This window comes from Acomys russatus, chromosome 28 (assembly GCF_903995435.1).
Source record: "Acomys russatus chromosome 28, mAcoRus1.1, whole genome shotgun sequence".
NCBI lineage: Eukaryota > Metazoa > Chordata > Mammalia > Rodentia > Muridae > Acomys > Acomys russatus.
Window position 1 is genome coordinate 25416526 of NC_067164.1, and position 27008 is coordinate 25443533.

General features: G+C 44.5%; 1 protein-coding gene and 1 pseudogene across 1 annotated transcript; one reads left to right on the forward strand and one right to left on the reverse strand.

Moving 5' to 3' along the window:
* Positions 1-7083: 7083 nt before the first annotated feature.
* LOC127210594 (ubiquitin-40S ribosomal protein S27a-like) lies at positions 7084-7634 on the forward strand (annotated as a pseudogene).
* A 1943-nt stretch (positions 7635-9577) lies between these two features.
* On the reverse strand, positions 9578-13393 carry LOC127210544 (olfactory receptor 10T2-like). The gene is made up of 2 exons (XM_051170187.1): positions 13370-13393; positions 9578-10531 (listed from the first exon to the last, which is right to left on the reverse strand). Exons 1-2 carry the CDS (start codon positions 13391-13393, stop codon positions 9578-9580), a joined length of 978 nt encoding a protein of 325 aa, XP_051026144.1.
* Positions 13394-27008: the final 13615 nt, after the last annotated feature.

Below are 27008 nucleotides of genomic sequence, written 5' to 3' on the forward strand. Positions count from 1 at the left end.
GGGACACCAGAAGAACACAAAATCAGCTCATGGGGGCCCTCACAGAAGTCAGGGAGCCTCTCTGCATATATGTTATGGTTGAATAGCTTGGTGTTCTTGCAAGGCTGTCCCTGAATTTTTTTTTTAATTATTTATTTATTTATTTTGTATAGTGTTTCTCCTGCAAGTACACCTATAGGCCAGGAGAGGGCACCAAATCTCAACATAGATGGTTGTGAGCCACCATGTGGTTGCTGGGAATTGAACTCAGGACCTTTAGAAGAGCAGCCAGTGCTCTTAACCTCTGAGCCATCTCTCCAGCCCCTCTGGCCCTGACTTTTTTGCCTACTCATGGGACCCTTTTTTTCTCCTACTGGGTTGCCTTGTCCAGCCCTGATGTGAGGTGTGTACCTGGTGTCATTGCAGCTTGTTATGTCATTTTTGGTTGCTATCCCTGGGAGGCCTCCTCCTTTCTGAGAAGAGGTGAAGAAGGGGTGAGTCTCGGGGAGAGGGAGGGTGGAATGGGAGAGAAGAAGGGGAGGGAAACTGGTCAGGATGTAATATAGGATAGAATACTAAATAAATAAAGTGAAAATGGAAATAAATTACTAGGTTTAATTTTCAACTTGTTTATGACATACTGCTAAATTACGGAGAAATGGATAAAAATAATATTTATATTTTTGTTTGGTCCTGAAAATGTTGTAAATTGAAGGAATATATACCGATTTAACAAAAAGTAATGCATTGTGGAAAAGTGTCTACTTAAAGGCTGTTTAGATGTTAAGAGTCAGAAAAGGGAGCATAGAGTCAGCTGATCTGTTCATATCTGGACATTTGATGTATGTCACCATAGTTAAAGCATTGTCTACACATAATTAAATACAAACTGATTGTTCTGACTGTCATTTGACTTTGGTTTATAAAATGAGGTCAGAGGTCAATAATTTACTTGGTTCTCATTCAATAGCTTGGCATAGTATAATTTTGATGAAAAAGGAGTAGACTTTAAAGAATTTGAATGTCTTTAGGATAAAGTCAGAACACAAATGAAAGTGTGAAATATCTTTAGAAGCATACTGAAATGTTGGTACATAGTGGTAGTGTCAAAAGGCAAATTTACAAAATGTTTTAAAAATCTTAAATTCTACACACATGGCTCTTGAATCCCTTTGTAGCCAACAATTGATAAAGAAAAGGAGCCTTTATTGGGTGGGATTCAGCTTCAAAATTATGAAAATATGTGAATAAGGCAAGTACAAGAAAGCACAGGGCTGGAATAATGGCTCAGAGGTTAAGAGCACTGTCTATTCTTCCAGAGGTCCTGAGTTCAGTTCCCAGCAACCACATGGTAGCTCACAGCCATCTATAATGAGATCTGGTGCCCTCTTCTAGTGTGCAGGCACACATGCAGGCAGTATACTGTACAAATAATAAATAAATAAATGTTTTTAAAAAGGAAATTAGATTTTTATAGGCAAAATAAATCAATCTTAGGAAAATAAGAGCACACAAAACACAAACACAAAATTACAACATATATTCCAACGTGAAAAAACTAACAGTTGCAATACAAAGAGCCTAAATGGTTGAAGAAACAATAGCCTGTGATATCAAATGACATATCAGAATCTAACATGTCTGTCTGTCTGTCGCTCTCTCTCTCTCTCTCTCTCTCTCTCTCTCTCTCTCTCTCTCTCTCTCTCTCTTTCTATGTGTGTATGTGTGTGTGTGTGTGTGTGTGTGTGTACATGTGTCCAACATTTTTAGTTCATTTGGTGAGCTTCACACTTACAAAAAGCCATGGCTGGCAACTTGTATTGGTCAGGCACAATATTGTTGGGATTTCACTGGTGCATTTTTCCTGTTATGACTAGAAGAAGCTCTCTAGATGCAGACCTCCTAAGCCTCTGGTTCTTAAAAATCTTCCCACCCCTTCTAACATAGCTTCCCCTAAGCCATAGCTATGGGGTTGCACGGGAGGTATATGTTTATAGAATACTTATAAATGATCGCTGACATAACATATCAACTGTAGTTGTGCTCGGTAGTATTTTGAAGATCAATTATCTATCACCCCTATTTCTAGTGTGATGAGTGTGCAGGGAAGTACGGGATTTTCATATTGAGCATGTTGCCGTGATAAGATTGAAGGGCTGCTTGGGATACAAAGTCTACCTTGAGTTAAAACAGGTTTCCTCCTTTGCCATAATACCTCATTCATCAGAGATGCTGACACCTGGTTTTGTGTTGTACAACTAAGAAGCAAAGCGAGTACAGACTCTCCTGTGCCTAAAGGGCTAAAGCCAAAACATTTAAACTACACAATGCTTAGTTGGAGGGCCAATCCCACACGGCAAACTACAATACAATGGGAATGTGTTACCTGCCAGGCGAGGAGCGCTGTCTCTTTCCCACTTCCACAAGGCTGAGCTTGTACTTGACTGGGCCACAGCACACACAGCACTGTACAAATTGTAACTCTCCTTGCTCATGACCTTGTCAAATATATTCTCAGGCAGCAATGCCAAGGAGGCATTCGGCAGACAATTACCTAATTTTACAACCCTTCCTTGAATATAAGCAACTGAAAAATGAATGCTATAATCCTTGAAAATAAAATGTCTTCTGGATATTCGGAGGGATTGGCTGTCTGTATAGAATGTGTAGAATCCAAATTTTCCCCACGATGGTGTAAAAACTCACCATGCAATGAGTCTAACATAACATGTTCTTCTTCCTTGCAGTTATGCCCATTGTGAGCTCATGACCCAGACTTTCAGTGTGACTAATGTTTGCCTTTAAAGTCAATAGAGAATCACTGTCCCCATAAATGACAACCACATTTGTTGATGATTCCAGCACATGCCTTGGATTTTTTTTTTCCAGGATTCTGTTAAAAATGGGCCCCACTTTCTGGAATCATTGTGGCAAGTGTGATGCAGATGTTGTTCCATCTCTCTTTTCAAGTCTTCTAGAATCTGAGCACCCTTTCGGTCGACTGCCATGAGCATTCCCACCTATGTCCAGTTGGAAATAAAGCATCAAAGAGGCAGTGTCAAGTGAAAGATATGTGTCCTGGGGCGGCCATCTGGGACAGAGAAGGACACTGGCCATGGTCACGCAGGGTAGTACCAAACAGCCCAAAAAGCAAGCTGAAGAAAAGAAATCAAACCAGTACAAAGGAAAAACGTGTCATAAAACAGGATTTCATCACCACAGCAACGTAGCTACATTGTGACAACAGCCTCCTTTGCAAATTTGAGAGCTGCTGCAAAGCGGAGGACAGGGGCTGAAGATTTTAAAGACACAAACCACAGTTGTCTCAACTTCTGCTGTGTGAGGCATTATTATGAGGCTTTGGATTTTCTTTGTTTTCTAAGCAAGAAGCAGTTAGGCAATATTACAGAAGCAGAATGCACATCTGGTTAATATTTTGGGATAACAATTATGCAATAGAGGAAGGGGAAACACTTTTGAGAAATGAGCCAGGTGGCCTTGAGTGCAGTCTCCTCTTTAGACTGCTGCCAAGGTTCAACTGCTGATGGGGCTGACCTTAGGGTCAGGGTCTAGACATCTTATTGTTAACAATCAGTTAGGGTAAGAATAAGGTTCTGATGACCCTCAGGCTTTTCTTTGCTTTTGCTTTTTCCTGTCTTAAAATTTACTTATTCATGGAAAAAAATTTAAAAACCTAGGATAGCTAAAAGAATCCTATACAAGCTGTACTACAGACAACAGTAATAAAAACTACATGATGCTGGCATAAAAACAGACAGGTATATCAATGAAATAGAATTGAAGACCCAGAAATAAACCCACACACCTATGGACACTTGATTTTTTTTTTTCAAAGAAGCCAAACCATACAATGGAAAAAAGAAAGCATCTTCAAAAAGTGGTGCCGGTCTAACTGGATGTCTGCATGTAGAAGAATGCAAATACATCCATATTTATCACCCTGCACAAAACTCAAGTCCAAGTAGATTAAAGAACTCAACATAAAACAGGACACACTAAATCTAATAGAAGAGAAAGTACTTTGAACATGTTGGTACAGGAGACAACTTCCTGAACAGAACACCAACAGCTCAGGCACTAAAATTAACAATTAATAAATGAGACCCCTTGAAAATGAAAAGTTTCTGTAAGGCAAAGAGCACTGTCAACAAAACAAAAGGGCAGACTACAGATTTGGAAAAGATTTTCACCAACTCTACATCCAACACAGGGATAATAGCCAAAATTTATAGAGGACTCAAGAAATTAAACACCAAACAAACCAAATAACCCAATTAAAATGGGGCACAGAGCTAAACCAAGAATTCTCAACAGAGGAATCTCTAATGACTGAGAAGCACTTTAAGAAGCACTTTAAGAAATGCTCAGTGTCCTTAGTCACCAGGGAAATGCAAACCAAAAGGACACTGAGATTCCATCTTACATAAGAAAAATCCATGAATCAAATATCTCCAAGTTGTACAAATAACAAAAGCCCCCCAAACATGTGAAATGTAGAGACCAAGGCCAAAAAGTGGGGGACCGCACCACAGCAATTGCATCACTCAGCTCAGCTTTGCTGGAGCTGTGTCAAACAACTCTGCTGGCTTTATGACTTTCACTGTTCCCATTAGATATGGCTGTGCCACTTAGTCATCAGGGAAAGGCAAATCAAAAAGACTTGTTACTTAGCTTCTTTGGGTCTGTAGATTGTGGTCTGGTTATCCCGTTCTGGATGCCTAATATCCATTTATAAGTGAGTACGTACCATATGTGTCTTTCTGGGTCTGGCTTACCTCACTCAGGATGACCTTTTCAAGTTCACCCACTTGCCTGCACTCCCAGAAGCAATGGAAGAATGTTTCCCTTGCTCCACATCTTAGCCATTTGTTGAACCAGTTAGGATTTGTTTCCTTAAGTAGAAAGCAAGAGCTAAAATAATGGAACAAAGCTGATCCCCATCTCTATTTGTCTGGGGTAGGTTGACAAGATGGATATTCTGTTACTATTTCTACCCTAGGAGAAAGACATCCTTGCATACACTAGCACCTGGGCCATAGGGCTGTGGCGGTTGTAGAAGTATTGTGTGTGTGTGTGTGTAAGGATTTATGGTCCTTACAACATAGATCATTCAAAAGTAAGTCTCATGAAATATGGAGAGAACTTAATCATCAAAGGCAGCAATATAATATTGATTTCAACTCAAGAGATTGATTTGCCACAAAAATTAATAACATGCAGACATAACTAAGGAGGAAGGGTGTCTCCGTGTTTGGCAGTTTCATCACCAGCTTGAGGAGGCAGGGTCATTCTTCAACATTGTGTGAAATCTCTTTGGTCATGTTCCCTCTTGGTAGCTGATTTCTCAGGGCCTCATTGAAAGCCTTAAGTTGCAATAAACATCTCCCGGATGAAATTTCAAAAGATAATCTCCTGCCTCCCACTATACTTCCTTGATGTCTCTGTTCTAATATCACTGTACTGGATAGTCTTGTATCAACTTGACACAAGTTAAAGTCATCTGAGATCAGGGAACCCCAATTTAAAAAAAATGCTTCTATATAATGGGGCTCTAGGCCAGCCTGTAGGGCATTTTATTAATGAGTAATTGATGGAGGAGGCCCAGCCCATTGTGGATGGTACTATCCCTAGGCTGGTGGGTCTTGGGTTCTATAAGAAACCAGGATGAGCAAGCCATGGTGAAACATACAGCACACTTCCATGGCCTTTGCCATGGTTTCTGCCTTGTTTGAGGGCTCAGAGGCTAGCTGGAAACACCAGGCTTTGACCTTAATAGCAGGGTTCCCACATCCTGATATGCTCCTAGGTTGATGTGTAGCCCAGTCTTCATCAGAAAGGCCTCATTCAGCAACTGATGCGACCAGATGCAGAGATGCACACCCAAACACTAGGCATAGCTCAGGGAACCCTGCAGAAGACAGGGAAGAAGGATTATAGGATTCAGGGAGGTGAAGGACACCATGAGAACACAGCTCATAGAATTAAATGAACAACCCTCGACAGGGGCTCACAGAGACTGAAGCAGTGCCAGGTCAAGAATTGACAATTCTTTAAAAAAAGAAATTTAAATGTTCAATACATATTTGAAAGGAGTTCAGCATTCTTAACCATCTGGAAAATGTAAAGTAATACAACTTTGAAATGCCATCTTACCCTAGTCAGAATGACTGTCACCAAGACAACCACTGAAAAACACGCTGGTAAAGACGTGGAGAAAGACTTCTCAACACTAGCAGTGGGAGCTAAATCTAGTGTAACCACCATAGAAATCAATAGACAGCTTTCACACCTCTACCCAGTTGGAAATGTACCTGAAAGAATCTATATCAACATAACACAAAGATACTTGCACATCCATGTTTGTTTTTTGGTTGGGTTTTTTATGGGGGTTTTTTGTTTTGTTTTGGGGTTTTTTGAGGGTTTGGGGTTTTGGGGTTTTTGTTGTTGGGTTTTTGTTTGTTTGTTTGGTTGGTTTGGTTTGGTTTTGGTTTTTTGGTTTTTCGAGACAGGGTTTCTTTGTGTTAGCCTTGGCTGTCCTGGACTCACTTTGTAGACCAGACAGGCCTCGAACTCACAAAGATCCACCTGCCTCTGCTTCCTGAGTGCTGGCATAACAAACATATGCCACCATGTCTGGCTCACATGCATGTTTATTGCTGGTTTGTTGTGTGTTTTTTTTTTTTTAACAATAGCAAGAAAATAGAACCAAAATAAATGCCCACCGACAGATGAATAGATAAAGAAAACTGGCACATGTACATGATGGAATTTTATTCAGCCGTAAGAAAAACTGAAATCGTTGCATTTACAGGAAAATGCATGGAACTAGAGATTGCTCCAGTTAGTGAAATAAGCCAGATTCAGAAAGGTGACTGTGGGCCTGGAGAGATGGCTCAGTGGTTAAGAACACTGGCTGCTCTCCCTGAGGACCTGGGATCCCAGCACCCCCAGAACAGCTCACTGATCCAGGGCATCCAATGCAACAATTCTGGCCTTGGTGGGCACAGGACTCAGACTTGGTGCACAGACGTACATGCAGGCATAAGACTCGTACATACTTTAAAATAATAATCTTAGCTTCCTTTCCAATCTGCCATCTGCGGTGGAGCCACCGCCAAGATGCAGATTGTTGTGAAGACCCTTACGGGGAAGACCATCACACTCGAGGCTGAACCCTCGGATACTATAGAAAATGTGAAGGCCAAGATCCAGGATAAGGAAGGAATTCCCCCTGATCACCAGAGGTTGATCTTTGCTGGTAAGCAGCTGGAAGATGGCCGGCCGCACTTTGTCAGACTACAACATTCAAAAGGAGTCCACCCTTCATCTTGTGTTGAGACTTCGTGGTGGTGTTAAGAAAAGGAAGAAGAAGTCTTATACCACTCCCAAGAAGAACAAGCATAAGAGGAAGAAGGTGACGTTGGCTGTGCTGAAATACTATAAGGTGGATGAACATGGCAAAATTAGCCGACTTCGTGGAGAGTGTCCTTCTGATGAATGTGGTGCTGGAGTTTTCATGGCTAGCCACTTTGACAGACATTACTGTGGCAAGTGTTGTCTGACTTACTGCTTCAACAAACCAGAAGACAAGTAGTTGTGTATGAGTTAATAAAAAGAAGGAACTGAAAAAAAAATAATAATAATCTTAAAGAAATCTTTAAGAAAAAACAAGTACCGTATGTTTTCTTTCCTGTATGGGCTCTAGATTTAAATCAGTGTATGTGTGCATACGGGGGGGATTGCACCATCATGAAACTAGAAATGGGACCATGAGATGGGAGAGAGATCTCTTATCTTTCTCTCTCTCTCTCTCTCTCTCTCTCTCTCTCTCTCTCTCTCTCTCTCTCTCTCTGTAAGGTATGTGGATTCAAGTGAATACACATTGGGAGGCCGGGAAACAGAGAAACGAACCACATCTGACGTAAGAGCAGAGTGGATGCTCTGTGGAGGAGGAAGGAGACCAGTAGGACGAGGGTAAGGAGTTGGGGTGGAGGTGAGAGAGGGGAATGAAAGTTGAACACATATGTATGAGGACGCTAAGAAGTCCATCCTGGGAGTGTGGATCTGGGGGAGAGGGGAGGTGGGAAGGAAGGACTGTGGGGAGCGGAGGGAGGGAAACTGTGGTCCAGGCGTAATATATAAGAGAAGGAGAATTTTCTAGTCTATTCTTTTGTATGCTAACTTAAACTTTTAATTGGAAAGGTGCTTTTAAGCCAGGCAGAGGTGGTGCGCGGCCTTTCACCCTAGTACTCAGGAAGCAGAGGCAGGCGGATCTCTATGGCTTCAATGAGCACGTTTTACAGAGTGAGTTCCAGGAGCCAAGGCTACACAGAAAAACCCTGTCTTGGAAAGCAAACAATGAACAAAACAAGACAAAACAAAAAAAATGGTGCTTTTAAAAAGCTGCACTTAAATGTGTGATTCTGACCAAAAGGCAATCTGAGCAGAATAAAACAAAATTAAAAAACAAAATACCACCCAGGGCCTTGCACATGCATTCCCACTGAGCTACTGAGCTACACCTCCGGCCTGTGGTCTTCACTCCCTCTCCTGGTTAAAACCCTACCAGAGTGGGGTGGGGTCCAAAGCAATGTAGGTGCAGCTGTCATTTATGAAGTTCTCCAAATAAAATTTTAAAACCCGCCTGGTGGTGGTGGCACACGCCTTTAATCCCAGCACTTGGGAGGCAGAGGCAGGCGGATCGCTGTGAGTTCGAGGCCAGCCTGGTCTACAAAGTGAATCCAGGACAGTTAAGGCTACACAGAGAAACCCTGTCTCGACAAAACAAAAAACAAAATAAATAAGTAAATAAATAAATAAAGTCCATCAACTTTTTGAAAAAAAAAAAAAAAATTTAACCCAGTTTTAAACCAGGCGGTGGTGGTAGCCCACGTCTTTAATCCCAGCACTTGGGAGGCAGAGGCAGGTGGATCGTTGTGAGTTCAAGGCCAGCCTGGTCTACAAAGCGAGCCCAGGACAGCCAAAGTTACACAGAGAAACCCTGTCTCGAAAAACAAACAAACAAACAAAACCACAGTTTTTCTTTTTAAAAGGCTCTCTGTTTGGGTTGGAAGTCAGGCACTAACATGAAGTTGAGTGGTTAAGGAGGTGGGGAGTATATGGGAGGAAAAAAATATACTCAAAAGATATTGCATGAAAAAATTAAGAATCTAAAATTGCAATAAAAAAATTTTTAAAGCAGAAAAATCTGTCCTCCGCTCCTCTCCATGCATGGGTTGAATCAGTGGCGCCCTCCACTGGCCAGCATTAGGCACTGCAGACCACATTACGCCTCATGAAGTACAGGAAACCAGGACAAAAATATGACATCCTTTATTGTGGTTAGAGTTAAAGGCATTAACAACAGAAGTTACTTCGTCTAGCATAGGATTGCCTTCTGTTCTTCCAGTAGGAAAATGGAGTTCCAGGGTAAATGTGTTCACGGAAGCACATGGTCTTGTGAACAGTGCAAAGCAAGGTCTTTTTTTTTTTTTTTTTTTTTTTTTTTTTTTTTTTTTTTTTTTTTTTAGTATACTTGTATTAAATATTAGAGAAGTTCACACCCGCATACAAGTTTTTACTTTAATACTCCGCAGCCCTGCGCCAGATTTTTCCTCAGGGCTACCCTCACCTCCTTGTTCCTCAGGGTGTACACCACAGGGTTCAGCAGCGGCGTGACCACTGTGTAGAACACTGCCACCAAGCGGTCCTGGGAGGGGTTTGCCCCAGAGTCTGGCCGCAGGTAGATGATGGAGGCGCAGCCAAAATGCACTATGACCACCGTGAGGTGGGCCGCGCAGGTGGAGAAGGCTTTGTGCCTGCCCGCCGCAGAAGGGATCCTCACGATGGCCGCCACGATGAAGGCGTAGGAGAGGAGGATGAGGAGGAAGGAGACCAGCACCACGAGGATGCTCAGGAAGAAGATGGCGAGAGCCTTGCGCGAGCTCTCTGCACAGCTGAGCTTCAGCACTGGCGCGATGTCACAGAAGAAGTGCTCCACGTGGCCTGCGCCGCAGAAGGGCGAGGAGAAGATCATGCAGGTCTCGACCAAGGCCACCGAGAAACCGGAGCAGAAAACCAAGGCTCCAAGACACAGGCAAACGGTGGGTCTCATGATCACAGAGTAGCGCAAAGGATGGCAGATGGCCACGTATCTGTCATAACCCATCAGTGTAAGGAGGAAACAGTGGCTGCAACCCAAGCCTAGGAAGAAGAACATCTGGGCCCGACAGCCGGCAATGGAGATGACCTGGCTCTCCATCAGCAGATGAGCTAGCATATTGGGGATGGTGACCAGTGTGTAGCAGGTCTCAGAGAGAGAGAGCACGGCTAGGAAGCGGTACATGGGTGTGTGGAGGGTGCGATCCACCTGGATGATGGTGATGATGGTGGCGTTGCCGCTAAGCGTGACCAGGTAGGTGAGGAGAAACAAGGTGAAGAGAGTGGTCCTCAGGTCCGGCAGGTTGGAGAATCCCACCAGCACGAACTCTGTAACCAGGCAGGTTCCGTTGCCCCGCTGCTTCTCAGGAGCCTGAGAGGAGATAGGGTTACTGGGACAAGGCAGGGCAGTGAGGCTTGGCTAGGCTCAGCATGGGCGTGTGGGGTAGGAGGATCATCAGTGTTTTGCAGGCAGGATAGAGGGACTCAGAAACAGTCCGTTATTACCCAGCCAGCAAGGTGTGTCCTCAACATATAAGAAGATAAGTTAACCAGGTAGTGGTGGTACAGGCCTTTAATCCCAGCAGAGGGAGGGACAGGCAGAGATATCTGAGATACCCAAGTTCAACAACAGCCCGGTCTACAGTGTGAGTTTCAGGACAGCCAAACCCTGGAGAGACAGACAGACAGACAGACAGAGACAGACACAGAGAGAGACAGACAGACAGACAGACAGAGACAGACACAGAGAGAGACAGAGAGAGAGAGAGACAGAGAGACAGACAGACAGACACGGAGACACAGATAGAAGAATTTACAAATCAGGGTCTGGGGAGATGACTTAATGGTTAAGAAGCTTTCCTGCTCTTATGGAAAATGAGAATTTGCTTCTAGATCCAACAGTGGGGGGGGGGCATACATACACATAAAAAATCTTTTGAAAAATATTCATAAAGAAAAAAATTTAAGTCTATAGCACATGACCAAGGCAACCCTGATAAAAGAAAGCATTTAATTGGGGCAGGCTTACAGTTCTAGAGGGTTAGTCCATTATTATGGCTGGAAGGAGACAGGCGTTGCACTGGGGCAGGACCTGAGAGCTTTACATCCTCATCCTCATCCAAAAGCAACAGGCAGAGAGAGGGAGGGAGAGGGAGAGGGAGAGACTGCCTGGCTTGGGCTTTTCAAAGCCTGTTCCCAAGGACACATTATCACTACAAGGGCCACACTTCCTAATCACTCCCAAACAATTCCACTAACTGGGAGCCAAACATTTAAATACATGATCCTATGGGGACCATTCTTATTCAAATTACCACACACTATAAACCATAACATTTTTTGCCTTATGTTGTTTTTTTAAAAAGTTACTTTATTAACTATACTAGTAGAAAGATAAAAGTAATCTTTGACCTACATGTTCTTTTTTCCTTCTGATTTTAGGAGAAACTGAAACAGCTTCTTGGGTTTTGCCCTTCGACTGTTGTGGATAGTGGGTGCTGCTCCTTCCTAATTGATAAATGTGATTAATTAAAGGAAAAATAACTACGCTGGTGAGATAGCTCAGTAAAGACCCCAGTAGCCTGACAATACAAGCCTAACAGCCTGGGGTTTTATTATCCTTAGACCCACATAAAGAAAGGAGAGAATCCACTTCCAAAAACTGCCCTCTGTCTACCCCTGCATGCCCCCCCCTACCAGAGACCAGCAATGACCTTGTGACATCCCAAAGGAGCATTAATGAACAAGACAAAACATAAAAATAGAAGTCGAGTGGTGGTGGTGGTGCACGCCTGTAATCCCAGCACTTGGGAGGCAGAGGCAGGTGGATCTCTGTGAGTTTGAGGCCAGCCTGCTCTACAAAGAGAGTCCAGGACAGCCAGGACTATGCAGAGAAACCCTGTCTCGAAAAAACAAAACAAACAAACAAAAGCATAAAAATAGAAAGTTCAAATGTCCAACAGCCATAAGGAAGAAAACTCAGTTCCATGACACAAAGATAAGAAAGCTAGACCTTCAAGGCTAAGCTCATAGCTATCACAACCCAGCATCTCCTCTCCTGGGTTCAGATCTGAAAGACTAGAGGTGGTTCTTTAAGGATGTCTGCACAGGCTGCAGAGATGGTTCCATGCGTGGTTAAAGGCCAGCTGTACAACATCAAGGACCAGAGCTCAGATCTCCAGAAAATGTCAGGTAGGCGCAGCAACCCGCCTGTAATTCCTGCCAGCCTAGGAAAGTGCAGAGATGCAGTTCCCCAGAGCAAACTGGAGAACAAGGTCAGCCATTAACTGTGAGCTCTGGGTTCGATGGAGAGAGCCTGCCTGCCTCAGTGAGTACGGTAGAAGAGCACAGCCGGTGATTCCAGTATCAATCTCAAGCCTCCAGCTGCATACCCACACCCACACATGTGCCACACACATGTAAAAACAAACCATGCACACCACACACATAAAAAGTGGAAAAAGAAAAAAACTCCACAAATCTCCATAGCAACATTATTCAAAATCACCAAAATGTAGTAAATGAATGGATCTCAACATGTGTGGAGGTTTTGCCCTGATGATGAAATACTGTTTACCCACAGAACAGAATAAAGTTCTGATCCATCCCAGAAGGACCTCAGAACCACAGTGCTAAGTCAAAAAAGCCAGACTCAGGCTGCCAGATATTGTAAAATTTCCTTCCTTCCTTCTTTCTTGTTAGTTTGGTTCTTGGGTGGTTGGTTGGCTGGTTTGGGGCTTTTAAAGGGTTTTTTTAATTGGTTTTTTTTTTCCCCCACTGGTTTGATTTGGTTTGGGTTTTTTGTTTGTTTGTTTGTTTTGTTTTGTTTTTCTAGACAGGGTTTTTCCATGTAGCCTTGGCTGTCCTGGAACTCTGTAGACCAGGCTGGCCTCGAACTTAGAGATCCAGTGCCTCTGCCTCCCCGAGTGTTGGGATTAAAGGTGTGCGCCACCACCCTCACCCCCAACTCCCTTCTTTTCTCTTTCTTTTTAGTGTATGCTTGGTACGTTGACCATTTTGCACACACAGATGCCAAGGTTTGACATTCTCCACCATAGTTTTTGAGAACAGGACTCTCATGGACCCAGGAGCTCAGCATTGCAGACACGATCACTGGCCACCAAGGCGCTTCCTAACTTTATAGCCTGATGCTAAAGCTCTGGGCCTCCACTCACAGCTCTTAGCACAGATGCTGGAGATGCTAAGGTACCAAGCGCTTTACCAACTGAGCCATTGTCCCAGCCCCACACAGCTCCCTTTATGTAAAATGTCAACAGTGTGTGTAGCCAGAGACCAGAGGGCGGTGGACGGAGGAGTGGCTTCTAGTGAAGAAGGAGTTGTATTCCTGTTTGTTTGTTTGTTTGTTTGTTTGTTTTGAGGTGATAAAATGTACTGATAGTAAGGAGAGGCGGGGCTGGGAGTTCAGCTCGGTGGTAGGATGCTTGTGCAGCATGGGCAAAGCCTGAGGCTCCATCCCCAACACCATCATAAAAATGGAAGAGACATGGTCTGGAGAGATGGCTCAGAGGTTAAGCACACTAACTGCTCTTCCAAAGGTCCTGAGTTCAATTCCCGGTAACCACATGGTGGCTCGCAGCCATCTATGATGTGATCTGATGCCCTCTTCTGGCCTTCAGGTGGACACAAGACAGAGCATATCTGTATACATAATAGTGAATAAATCTTTTTTTTAAAATGAAAGAGACAATTAGAAGTGATGTTTGCACTGCATATACTTGTAGCATACACTTTAGCAACGGTGAATTGTCTTTTAACACAGCTAATACTGTTGTATTAACATTGAAATTGTAATTACAGCACTCAAGAGCTGGAGGCAGGAGGGTCAAGGAGACTAAGGTCATTCTCAGTTACTTCGTGAGTTCAAGGCCAGCTGATTTATGTGAGAGGCTGCCTTTAAAAAGTCTGAGCTGGGTGTGGTGGCCCACAACTTTAACCCCAGAACTCCTGAGACAGAGGCAGGCAACTCTTATCGAATTCCAGACCAGCCTCATCTACATAATGAGTTCAAGACCAGCTAGAATTACGTAGTAAGACCCTGTCTCAACAGAACACAAAAACCAGTGTGCAGAGATTGCTCAGTGGTTAGGAGCACTGGCTACAATTCCAGAGAACCTGGACTTAAAGTCCCAGCACCCACATGTCACCTCACAACCACCTACAACTCCGGGTCTAGGGAATCTGACACGCTTTTCCAACCTGTGCAGGCACCTGTACACACATGGTGCATGTACATGCAGCAAACATTTGTACACATAAAATATAGACAATTGAGATGTAATATGAATAAATTAATAAAATATATTTTTAAAAATAAAGATAGATACATTTTGTTAAAAGCATTGTAATTAAGCTTTTCTTTTTTCCTACTTCTTTTTTTTTTTTTTTTTTTTTTTTTTTTTTTTTTTTTTTAGACAGGGTTTCTCTGTGTAGCCTTGGCTGTCCTGGACTGGCTTTGTAGACCAGACTGGCCTCGAACTCACAGCGATCTGCCTGCCTCTGTGTCCCAAGTGCTGGGATTAAAGGCATACACCACCATTCCCAACATTGTGCCTAAGCTTTTCAAAACCCTGGCATCTAATCAAAGCTGAGTTGTGTGAGCAGGCATGGACCTTACCCAGCAAGTCACAATGCCAACTCATCAGAAAGAAGATATCTGTGGACAAAAGACAGAAATTTCCAAGTGAGGTGATGGCTTTTTTTTTTTTTTTTTAAGGAAAGGTCTCACTATGTGCTCCAGGCTGGCCTGGGACTTGCGATATTCCTATCCACCAAATGCTGGGGTTACAGACATGTGCCACCTTCCAGCTTCTGAGGGAATAGTTCTTGGACCCAATCTCAGAGCACGCTGAGAGACTGCCAATTTATGGTTATCACACAGAGCGGTGGTTCTCAACCTCTGGCTCTTGACCCTTTGGGGGTCAAAACTACCCTTTCGCAGGGGTGGAATATCAGATACACTGAGCTCAAACAGTAGCAAAGTTACAGCTATGATGTAGCAATGACGTTATTTACAGTTGGGAGTCACTGCATATGAGGAGCTATATCAGAAGGCCACAGCATTAGGGTGGTTGAGAGCCACTGATTATAAAGGAAAGGCCCTTTATATATTCTCATGGGTCTCTCCAAGGCACTGCTGCAGGGATCTAGCTTAAAGAGGAGACTTGGATGAAAAATCTTCCCTCAATATACACTATGCATAGATGTGACTGTATGCCAGGCTTCACTTGCTCACCTCCACAGACGGAGGGTCGTTATCTACAAAACAATCCCTATTGCCTGAAGCAGAAACCGTGTGCTATGACAGACAGGGACAGTGGGGACAGCGAGCTGCGTCTCCTAAGTCTGACAGCTCTGGATTTGAACATCCCTTGCAAGGGACACGATGACTCCTGGGCAACTGGCTATGCCCCTCCGAACCTCATCTGGGAACTCAAAGATAACTCCCATGAACTCACAGTTAAAGAACAGTGCTGCGACCACATCTCCAACCCAAAGACCAAGAAGAACAGGAAATCCTGCGGGTGGCTGAACTACTAACATTCTAAGGCCTTTCATTAAGATACACGCTCAGGATGAGCCGGAACAACCAGATTCGAACAGAACTCAGGGTACCAGCATGTTGACAGGTAAAGGAACTTCACCAGGAGGGAGTGAAAGCACAGGGCCAGATGCCTTTTCCCACCTATAATATAAAAAGAGTGGCTAGTCCAAGGAGTCACTTGATGGGACTAGCAATCTTCATTTGCTCACTTGGAGCCCCTGAAATTTGCACCCAATAAAAGTCCCAGAACAGTGATTATCTGCAGGGGTTACCTGTGGGGGCTGAGTTAAGGGACCTGCCAGGGTCACCCTCACTGTGACAGCCAGAGACCCACGGTCCTTCCTGAGAAGTGTGCGAGGGCAGAGAGCCAGAAATGCTGAGGAGAAGGTTTGGTCCCTTCATGCCTATCTCTTCTCATCAGAAACCCCCAAGGCTGGAGCCTCTTCCTTCCAGCTCTCACCATACGAAATTCTCTCTCTCTCTCTCTCTCTCTCTCTCTCTCTCTCTGTGTGTGTGTGTGTGTGTGTGTCTGTGTGTCTGTGTGTGTGTGTGTGTCTGTGTGTCTGTGTGTGTGTGTGTGTGTGTGTCCATGTAGCTCCGGGCTACACCCATCTCTTTGTCTCACCACCACCTGTGGCCCCAGGGTTCTGCATCAGCATTGCTCAGTGCTGGAGAGGGCTCCCTCCTGTTCCCTTCTAAGCACATCACAGATTCTTCGGGATCCCACAAACTCAACCCCAAATGCACTCAAACACCTTTGAAACAAGCTCCATGGAAGGATGTCACTCCTCAGACAATCTGAAGACTTTTCCCTCCCTCCACTCAGGTTCAGATGGGCAGGTGGCTTCTGCAACCAGAAGGTGACTCACCATGGCCAGGAGAGGCTCTCATGTCTCTGTGAGCATCCCTTTCTGACATCTCTCCCTTCCTAGGGAGGGAGGGACTGAGGACCCACACTCTCACTTTCTGGGGTCCCTGGAGCTGCTGTCCCAGAGGCTCTGCAGTCACCTAACAAGGCCCCCAGGACCAGGCTGTGTGCTATGAGAAGTTCTCTCTCCTGGAACTAGAGACCCCAGGGTCTTCTCCCCCAGCACCCAACCCTGAGCCTCAGAGTAGGGAAGGATTAATTGGAATCTTCCTTTGGGGACAGCAGTTACAAGGGCCTCCCTCACTCTATCAGTGCTCCTGATGATCTGCAAGGGTCAAGGCTGCTTCCCAAAGACCCTGCCTTTGTGGGAGGATGGAGTAGATGACTTGATGTTGTTAAGTTGTTCAGGACTAATTTAGGGTACCACAGCCTCCACATGTCTGTTCTTTCTAGCTGGTTTTTAGTCACTAAACATCTGGCTTTCAACTCAAAGAGATCCAAGAGCTCAACTCCTTGCCTCTGAAGTGCAGGGATCAAAGGTGTGAACCACTCCTGGCTGGCTCATTATTGGTTTTGGTTTGTTTGTTTGTTTGTTTGTTTGTTTGTTTGTTTTCCTTAAGAGTCTCACTCTGGAGCACAGACTGGTCTCAAACTTGTAGTAATCCTCCTGCCTCAGTTTCTCCAGTGTTGTGCTGTCATGAATGCATTATCACATTCAAGTTTTTACCTTATTATTAATCTAAAAAAAAAAAAAAAAAAAAAGAATGAATCAGGTTGAGTGGAGCCATGGCCATATTTCAGACAAAGGAAGGAGACAGAACATTGGATTTCCTGGAGCTGTACTTATAACACAGGTACTGGGAGTTAAACTCAAGTCCTCTGGAAGAACAGCATCTCAGCTAGGTCATCTCCCCAGCCCAAGATGGAAAGTTTTTTGTTTGTTTGTTTTGTTTCGATTTTTTACATATACTGTTACATTATTACACATATACACAATAAGCTACCTATAGCAAGAAGAACCATGAAACAATCAGGAATTATATAAATGTTACATTCTTAGTGTTTTGGATATTTGTATTTGACAGCCTTAAAGAAAACATCTTTCCTATCTTGGTGCATCTAGAATTCTGAATGTAAATTAATATCTATCATATCTCGGCATTATCAACATAAAGCATCTATCTAGACCTAAAAACATCTTAACCCCTAAACTGCTTAGCTTAATTATAAAACTAAACTATCTGGTCTTCAACCCCATCAGAGACTTGAGAAGGAATAAAATTGATTACCTGAGTATATAGGCAATGCAGGTTAGTAGCTTCCCAAATGAGAAGATAACAGAGACAATTTGCTACCTGAGAAGTCACTCAAGACTATCTATAAAGTTGGAGCATCATCTTCAGCCTTCTGGCCCAATATATCTGACAGGCATATTTATGAGACAGGAACTATTGAGGATTTGCTTACCCTGTCTTGGCAAGTTTGGCCGTCGACTCAGCCTCCATCCAAGCTTGCCCTTTTTTAAGGAAGAATTCTGTCTGTGGTAGAAATGAGAACATTTTTTTGCCCAGTGGCTTGTTTGCCGTATTTGAAGTCATCTCCATAAGGAGGTTCTTTGATGCTCATCATCCTCTTTGAGGTAGGCTGGGTGTTGCCAGGAGTTAACCTGTTTCATTGTCAATGAATCTTTAAAATAATAAAAATATTTTTAAATGCCATATTCTGTATGTCTCTGAGGTTTTTAAAGACCTTATCTAACTATTTTACCTTATCTATCTATAGAATCATATCTATCTGTTATACCTAAGATGTATGTCCTTGTGATAAAAATAGACTAGTAATGCTGGGCGGTGGTGGCGCACGCCTTTAATCCCAGCACTTGGGAGGCAGAGGCAGGAGGATCACTGCGAGTTCGAGGCCAGCCTGGTCTACAAAGCAAGTCCAGGATAGTTAAAGATACACAGAGAAACCCTGTCTCGGAAAAAAAAAAATAGACTAGTAATTGATATGACCATGACTTGATCAGCTAACAATTAACTTGTATAACTTATTTATCCTAAACAGCCTGCATTATCACTTTCAAAGTATTGAAAGTAAACCTCAACAGATGCGAGAAAAGGTAGGAAGTTTTAAGCTTTGCTGTGATGGCAATGGTGAGCCAGAACAGCAAGTACTGGCCAGCCAGAGTCTAGAGTTCTAGAGCCTGTGCAAGGACGGTCAAGGGGTGGCAGTGGTAATGGTGCTCCATGCAGCCAGCTGCAGCAGATCACAAGATTAGCTAGTATAGTTCTGGGGGGTATGGTGACAAGTTGGGGAGACCCTGGATGTAGTGGTTTGAATGAAAATGTCCACCAGAGACTCACAGGGAGTGGCATTATTGAAGGTGTGGCCTTATAGGCATAGATGTGACCTTGTTGGAGGAGTGTGTTCATTGGAGGAGAGGGTGGCTGCTGAGGTTTCAGATGCTCAAGCCAAGCCTAGCGTCACTCTCTTTTCCTGCTGCCTGCTGATTCAGATGTAGAATTCTCAGCTACCTCTCTATCACCATGTCTGGCTGCATAAGGTCTTAGCGGATGCCTGCAGTGCTAATGAACTAAACTTCTGAAGTGTAAGCCAGCACCAATCAAATGTTGTCCTTTATAAGTGTTGTTGTGATCATGGTGTCTCTTCACGGGAATAAAACCCTAATTAAGATGTTTAGTGACTAAGACTAAAAACCAGCTAGAAAGAACAGACATGTGGAGGCTGTGGTACCCTAAATTAGTCCTGAACAACTTAACAACATCAAGTCATCTACTCCATCCTCCCACAAAGGCAGGGTCTTTGGGAAGCAGCCTTGACCCTTGCAGATCATCAGGAGCACTGATAGAGTGAGGGAGGCCCTTGTAACTGCTGTCCCCAAAGGAAGATTCCAATTAATCCTTCCCTACTCTGAGGCTCAGGGTTGGGTGCTGGGGGAGAAGACCCTGGGGTCTCTAGTTCCAGGAGAGAGAACTTCTCATAGCACACAGCCTGGTCCTGGGGGCCTTGTTAGGTGACTGCAGAGCCTCTGGGACAGCAGCTCCAGGGACCCCAGAAAGTGAGAGTGTGGGTCCTCAGTCCCTCCCTCCCTAGGAAGGGAGAGATGTCAGAAAGGGATGCTCACAGAGACATGAGAGCCTCTCCTGGCCATGGTGAGTCACCTTCTGGTTGCAGAAGCCACCTGCCCATCTGAACCTGAGTGGAGGGAGGGAAAAGTCTTCAGATTGTCTGAGTAGTGACATCCTTCCATGGAGCTTGTTTCAAAGGTGTTTGAGTGCATTTGGGGTTGAGTTTGTGGGATCCTGAAGAATCTGTGATTGCTTAGAAGGGAACAGGAGGGAGCCCTCTCCAGCCCTGAGCAATGCTGACGCAGAACCCTGGGGCCATAGGCGGTGGTGAGACAAAGAGATGGGTGTAGCCCGGAGCTACATGGACACACACACACACACACACACACACACACACACACACACACACAAACACAGAATTTTGTATGGTGAGAGCTGGAAGGAAGAGGCTCCAGCCTTGGGGGTTTCTGATGAGAAGAAATAGGCATGAAGGGACCAAACCTTCTCCTCAGCATTTCTGGCTCTCTGCCCTCGCACACTTCTCAGGAAGGACCGTGGGTCTCTGGCTGTCACAGTGAGGGTGACCCTGGCAGGTCCCTGAACTCAGCCCCCACAGGTAACCCCTGCAGATAATCACTGTTCTGGGACTTTTATTGGGTGCAGATTTCATGAGCTCCAAGTGAGCAGATGAGGACTGCTGGTTCCTATGTTTTCACTTCTGCTGGTCTAGGCACTTTTAGCTTTCAGGAAGATGGAACTTGAGTTTAGAAAGATTTGTTTGGCCCCACAGTTAAGAGCACTTGTTGCTCTTGCAGAGGGCTTGAGTTCCTTTCTATCCCCATGAGATGGCTCTTAACTTATTTGTTAATTCCAGTTCCCTGGAATCCTGGAACCTCTGTGAGCACTAGGCATGCACACAGAACATACGTATACATGCAGGCAAAATACTCATGCACATAAAATATAAATAAATCTTTTTGAGTTTTTTTGTTTGTTTGTTTTGTTTTGCTTTTTTTGTTTTTCAAGACAAGGTCTCTCTGTGTTAGCCTTGGCTGTCCTGGACTCACTTTGTAGACCAGGCTGGCCTCGAACTCACAGCGATCCACCTGCCTCTGCCTCCCGAGTGCTGGGATTAACAGGCGTGCGCCACCACGTCCAGCTTAAATAAACCTTTTTTAAAAATTAAGATGATTGTAACTTGAATTGTGTGTTTGTATCTGGTTTTCTGGGTCAACACATAAGTGTGTTTCTTTATTAAAGGCATTAGGATCTTGGTTGTCAGTAAAACTTCTTTCTCTTCTCTCTCTCTCTCTCTCTCTCTCTCTCTCTCTCTCTCTCTCTCTCTCTCTCTCTCTCTCTCTCTCTGTTGTTTGTTTGAGACAGTGTTTCTCTTGGCTGTCCTGGACTTGCTTTGTAGACCAGGCTGTCCTCAAACTCACATCAATCTGCCTGCCTCTGCGTCCTAAGTGCTGAGATTAAAGGCAGGTGCCACCATGATCAGGTAAAGGTGGGTTTCTTTGGGCCAAGGGTTCAAATACAGGGAATTCTACTTAGAGAAATCATTTCAATTAGGAGTTCTCGGCCAGCCTTGGCTACATACTCAATTCGAGTCCAGCCTGGGCTGCATGAAACTCTTGGGGACGAGAGAGAGAGAGAGGAGAGAGAGAGAGAGAGAGAGAGAGAGAGAGAGAGAGAGAGAGAGAGAGAGATATGAAAACAAAAACTCCAAAGGAAGAGTAGGTTGCCTCCAAGAACAAGTGTGATTCACTCTCAAAGGATGTACTTCCAAGGACTGTGGACCAGCCTCAAAATGATCCTTACGGAGGGCAGGGAGACTGGGATATGTGCATCAAAATTGCCGTGCTCTGGTTTGTCAAAGGCTATTCCCAGACATCTCTTTTATCTTAAACACCCCAAAAAGGCTCTCATGGTGCAGGCTTGGCCCCCTGCGCAGCAGCCTTCAAAGGCAGGGCCCTTGAAAAATTGTGGGATCCTGAGGGCTCTGACTCATGGATTGAACTGATAGGGGTCTCGTTTTTAAAGTGCGTTCTCATCTTTGTTATAGTCATTTGTTCTTTGTGATTTCTGTTTGTTTTGCTTTTGAGACATTGTCTTTATATGTAGCCAAAGTTAGCCTCAAACTCAGGATACTCCTGCCTCCACCTTGAGTACTAGATGCAGATGTGCAACAACCACCTCCTCCTGTGTGTGTGTGCTCACATGTGTGCACATACATGCATGCATGCATGCATGCATGCAGGCATATGTGTGCCTTAGTTAGGGTTTCAATTGCTGTGATGAAACAAAATAACCAAAGCAACTTGGGGAGGAAAGGGCTTATTTGGTTTATCCTTCTGCATTGCTATTCACCATTGGAGGAAGTCAGGACAGGAACTCAAGCAGGACAGGAACCTGGAGGCAGGAGCTGATGCGGAGGCCATGGAGGAGTGCCGCTTACTGCCTTGCTCCTCATGAGTTGAGTTACTCATCCTGCTTTCTTACAGAACCTAGGACCACCACCCAGGGATGGCATCACCCATAATGGGCTGGGCCCATTACTTTGTATTTTGACCTAAGCAATTAATCAAATAAAAATTTTAGAAATAAAAAAAAAAAAAAAGCCAGAGCTGGGAAGATAGCTCAGCTGGCAAAGCACTTGCTGTATGAATGAATGCCCGTGGTCAGACCCCCCCAGATTCCATGCAAAATCTGGGTATGGGCATGTGTAACTTTAGCTCTACAGGGCAGAAACAAACAGATCCTGGGGCTTGCTGGGGCTACCCAGGTTAGAAGAAAGTCTCAAGCCCTGGTTTCAGTAAGAGATTATCTGGGGAGGATAGAGGAAGGCATATGACATGAACCTTCATATACGTGCATATACAGGTGTACACCCATCCTGCACATACTCAGACACATACATATACTAAAGCACATGAGTTGAAAAAAAAAATCACTCTTCTACAACCCTACCCACCTTTTCATTTATCCCACTCCTGCTTGGCAGTGGTAGCACATACCTTTAATCCCAGCATTGGGGAGGCAGAGGTAGGCAGAGAGCTCTGTGAGTTTGAGGCCAGCCTAGTCTACAGAATTCCAGAACAGCCAATGCTACACAGAGAAACTCTGTCTCAAAAAAAAAAATTATCCCACTCCTAATTTTCATCTCCCATGTCCCACTGCCATAGGCATTAGTTAGAGCAGATGGTCCTGCCTCCCACTGCATCGCTGTCAGGGGCTGAGGATAGTTTTGGTGATCACAACGAGAAGGGGACACTCCTTGAATTCATCGAACCAGACATGTGTTAAAAAAAAAAAAAAAAACTTACTGTACCCACGGCAGCATCCCACAGTAAAGGATGTTCTGACCCCCAACCAAATGTAGAAAGTGCTGAGACACCTGACCCAGTTGAAATCAACAGAATGTCAATCCCAAGACTAGAAGTTTCTCTCTGTCTTACAGAGTGCAACTTATCACTTCCATTCGTTTTGCTAACACAGAGAAAGAGCTGGAGGCATATGGGGTTGAGAGCAGATGATGGAGCTGGGCACACTGAGCAAGTGAAGGCAAGAGAAACGCTCGAGAGACAAAGGAAAGTTGAGCCCTTGTTCAATTCATTTGAACTGCTCAGCCAAGTCTTCTGTTTATTTTATGAACTAATCAACTCTTTCTTGAGGCGTACAACCAAGGACACACCAAGCAACAGAGGGCGGTAGTAGACATTAATGTGCCTGACTTTAAATCCCCAGGACCCTTGTTAAGCCTTAGCATGCCTGTGAAGCCAGCACTCTTACAGTGAGTTGGGAGGCAGAGACGTGGAAATATCCAGAAGCTTTTCAGCAAGCTAGTCTTGTTTATAAAGTAACGAAGAAAAGACTCTGTCTCAAATGAGACAGAAAGTGAGAACTGACACCTGAGGCTTTCTGCTGGCCTCTCACACGTGCAGTGTGGCATGTATGGTACATATGTGCCCCCACCCCAACACACAAACGACAGAGAAAGAGGGAGAGAGGAGATTTTAAAGATTCCAATAAGGTTCAAATTATAGGTCTGGGGATTGAGCTCAGTTGTAGAATACTTGCCTAGCACGTATAAAGCCTTCTATTCAACCCTTAGCAAGCCCTTTCCAACACACACACACACACACACCAACTATCTCACTTACTTAGAGGATCCAGTGTAAACACAAGGCCACCTTTTCATTCACAAGATATAGAAACCCAGGGCTGGCAAAATGGTTCTAGGAGGTGAAGGCACTTGCCACTATGCCTGATGGCCTGAGTTTTCACCAAGTGCAATATGGTGGAAAGAAAGGCATGGCGAGATGGATTAGTGGATAAATGAAGGAGAGATAAAGCTGTTTTTTAGGATCCCAAGTGCAGGATTGGAATGGTCTTGTGAGAGAACAGGTGAGGTTAATTCACTAGAAGAGCAACCACTTCCTGCAGGAGCTTAATTGTTGCCAGCTGAAAAGATCCGGCGAACAGACTCTGGGAGGAGATATATAAATGAGCCGAGAACTGGAGGCGGGGATTTTTGGAGACTTGGGATAGATTTGGCTGTTCATCACTGCACTTCAAGACGCTCCTAGAGAGAACTGCTCGAGGGAAGGCTTCGGGGCTCTGGCTCCTGCTGAGGTTCTGGTTACCCCAGGTTCCAGCAGAAGAAATCCTGCAACTCACACCCAGAGAATCGTTCCTTGGAACTGATATCCTTAAGGTTTTGTTATTGTGTCCATTAATCCTCATTTCCTATTGTTTTGGTTAGTCGGGTTATAAGTGACGTATGCTCAGTCACTAAGTTGTTAATAAAATATATTGATTAAGAAAATTGAGCCTACAGATAAAGATACTTGTTTTCAAGCCTGGTCCTCTGAGTCCCATCACCAGGTTCCAGAGACCTCTGACCTCTGACCTCCAATGCCTGTGCTGCTCCCCACTTCCCCACCTCACAAAATAAATAAATAATAAATGCCAAAAACATTTTTTTTTTAAAGAACAGAAACTTGGGGCTGGAGCAGTTAAGCACACTGCCTGGCTGCCCTTCTGGGAGACCCAGGTTCAATTTCCCAGCACCCACACAGCAGCTCACAACTGTAACTCCAGCTCCAAGGGACCCAACACCCTCACAGAGACACACGTTCAGGCAAAACACCAATGCACATAAAAATCAAAACAAATTTTTAAGAAAAGATACTGAAACTCAGCAAAGATGTGTATGTAAAAAGAAAATAGTATTTGTTAACGTGCATGCAGGATTGCCTCCAGAGCAAGCTTCATGCAAAGCCAGCATTGGGCACTTAGATAGTAATGGCATAGGGATGACAACACTGGAATGGGTGCTCTAGTCAACCAGAACGCATACTGCTCCCAGAACGGATAATCCAGCCTGCAGGACCTAACAGTGCAGGTGGTGCCAATTGTCCCTGCGTGTTCCCTCCACGATACATGTCTGCTTCATCATCTGTCTGATCCTCAGCACCCACTTGTACCGCCCACTAGTGCAGGGGGGGGGGTACAATCAGTGGGAGAACAGGTACCTAGCACGCACCCTGAGTTCCATCCCGACAGAAGAGAAGTGTTCCTTTTAAAACCTGCAAGGAGGACAGCCATAGCAACTCCCATCCATACTCCTAGCACTTGGGAGGTCATCTTAGTTTGCTTTCTATTGCCGAGATAAACACCATGACCCAAAGCAACTTGGGGCGGGGAAAAAAATGTATTTCCACCTTATGGCTTATACGCCATCATAAAGGGAAGTCAGGGCAGGAACCAGGAGGCAGGAACTGAAACAGAGACCGTAGAGGAGCATTGCTTGCTGACGTGCTCCTCCTGGCTTCTTTAGCCTGGTTACTCATACAACCCAGGATGACCTGCGTAGGGCTGGCATAGCCCGCTATAAGATCAGCCTTCCTGAATCCATCATTGGTCAAGGAGATGAGCCCACAAACATGCTGCAGGCCAGCCTAATGAAGGCCATGTTTCAGCTGAGAGTCCTCTTCCCAGACAGGTCTAGATTTGTGTCATTGACAAAAAACAATCGGCACAATGGCTAATACAGAAAGAGCAAGCGCTCAAGGCCAGCTTAGGCTGCATTGTAAGTTCCACGCCGTCTTGAGCTATGGTGTAAAATCCTCAAAAACAAAAACCCACAAAAGGAAAAAAAGGTGCCCACTAATCCAAATTGACTACCAATTTCCCCAGGAACCCAGTATTTGGTGCACGCCAGGCAAATGCTCTACCACTGAACCACATCTTAATTTCACCATTTTTTTTTCTTTATCTTCCTATGATCTTAAAAGATACCATGGATAGGGCATGGTGGATTATGCCTGTAGTCGCAGCACCAGGGAGGTTAAGGCAGAAGAATGAGTTAAAGTCTAGCCTGGGCTATATAAGTAACACTCCACATCAAACAAAAACACCTAAGAAACTGGTTTCAAGGCCAGCCTGGTCTACAAAGTGAGTTCCAAGGCAGCCAAAGCTACGCAGAGAAATCCTGCTTCAAAAATAAATAAATAAACACACAGAGAATAAGAAAAAGAAAAGGAACTTCTCTGTGGCTGGTAAGATGGCTTTGTGGTGGTAAAGGCACTTGCCACCAAGCCTGAGGACATGAGTTCATCTCCAGAACTCACATGGCAGAAGGAAAAAACTGACTCCCAAAATGTGTCCCGTAGCCTTCACATGACTCCCATGACCCCCCCCAACATCCCCATATATGTCCCCTCAGGTTTGTATACACAAATGAAAAAATGAATAAATACATTTATAGCAAAGCACATACTTTTACAATTTTTTCCTCAGGTGATTGAGATGGCTCAGCAGGTGAAAGTGCTTGCCTAGAAAGCCTGACCATCTCAGTTTGCTCCCTACACCCTAATGGAAGGAGAAAGCCAGCTCCTAAATGTTGTCCTCTGACTTCTACATGCCCTGTGTGTCACACTTCTGCACACACACACACACACACACCACCATCACCACCATCATCATCATCACCACCATCATCATCATCACCATCATCATCATTACCATCATCATCATCACCACCATCACCACCATCATCACCACCAACACCATCACCACCATCATCATCACCATCATCATCATCATCATCATCAAGAAAGCCAGGTATGGTGGCCCATGTCTTTAGTCCCAGCACTCTGGAGGCAGACGCAGGTGGCCAGCTTGGTTTATAAATGGAAGTCCAGGACAGCCAGGGCTACACAGGGCTACCCTGTCTCAAAACAATAAACACAATAGTGATTATAATAATATTTTTTAAAAGAAAGTTCTCAAGCAAGGCACTCTATTGGTTTGTCTAAAGACAGAC

Bases quoted from the DNA above. Each gene is read 5' to 3' on its own strand.
- LOC127210544 (XM_051170187.1), bottom strand. From the start codon at position 13,393: ATGGCTCAGTTGGTAAAGCGCTTG. The intron at 10,532-13,369 runs GTACCTTAGCAT...ATCTCCTCTCAG, and splicing joins CTCAGTTGGTAAAGCGCTTG to GCTCCTGAGAAGCAGCGGGG.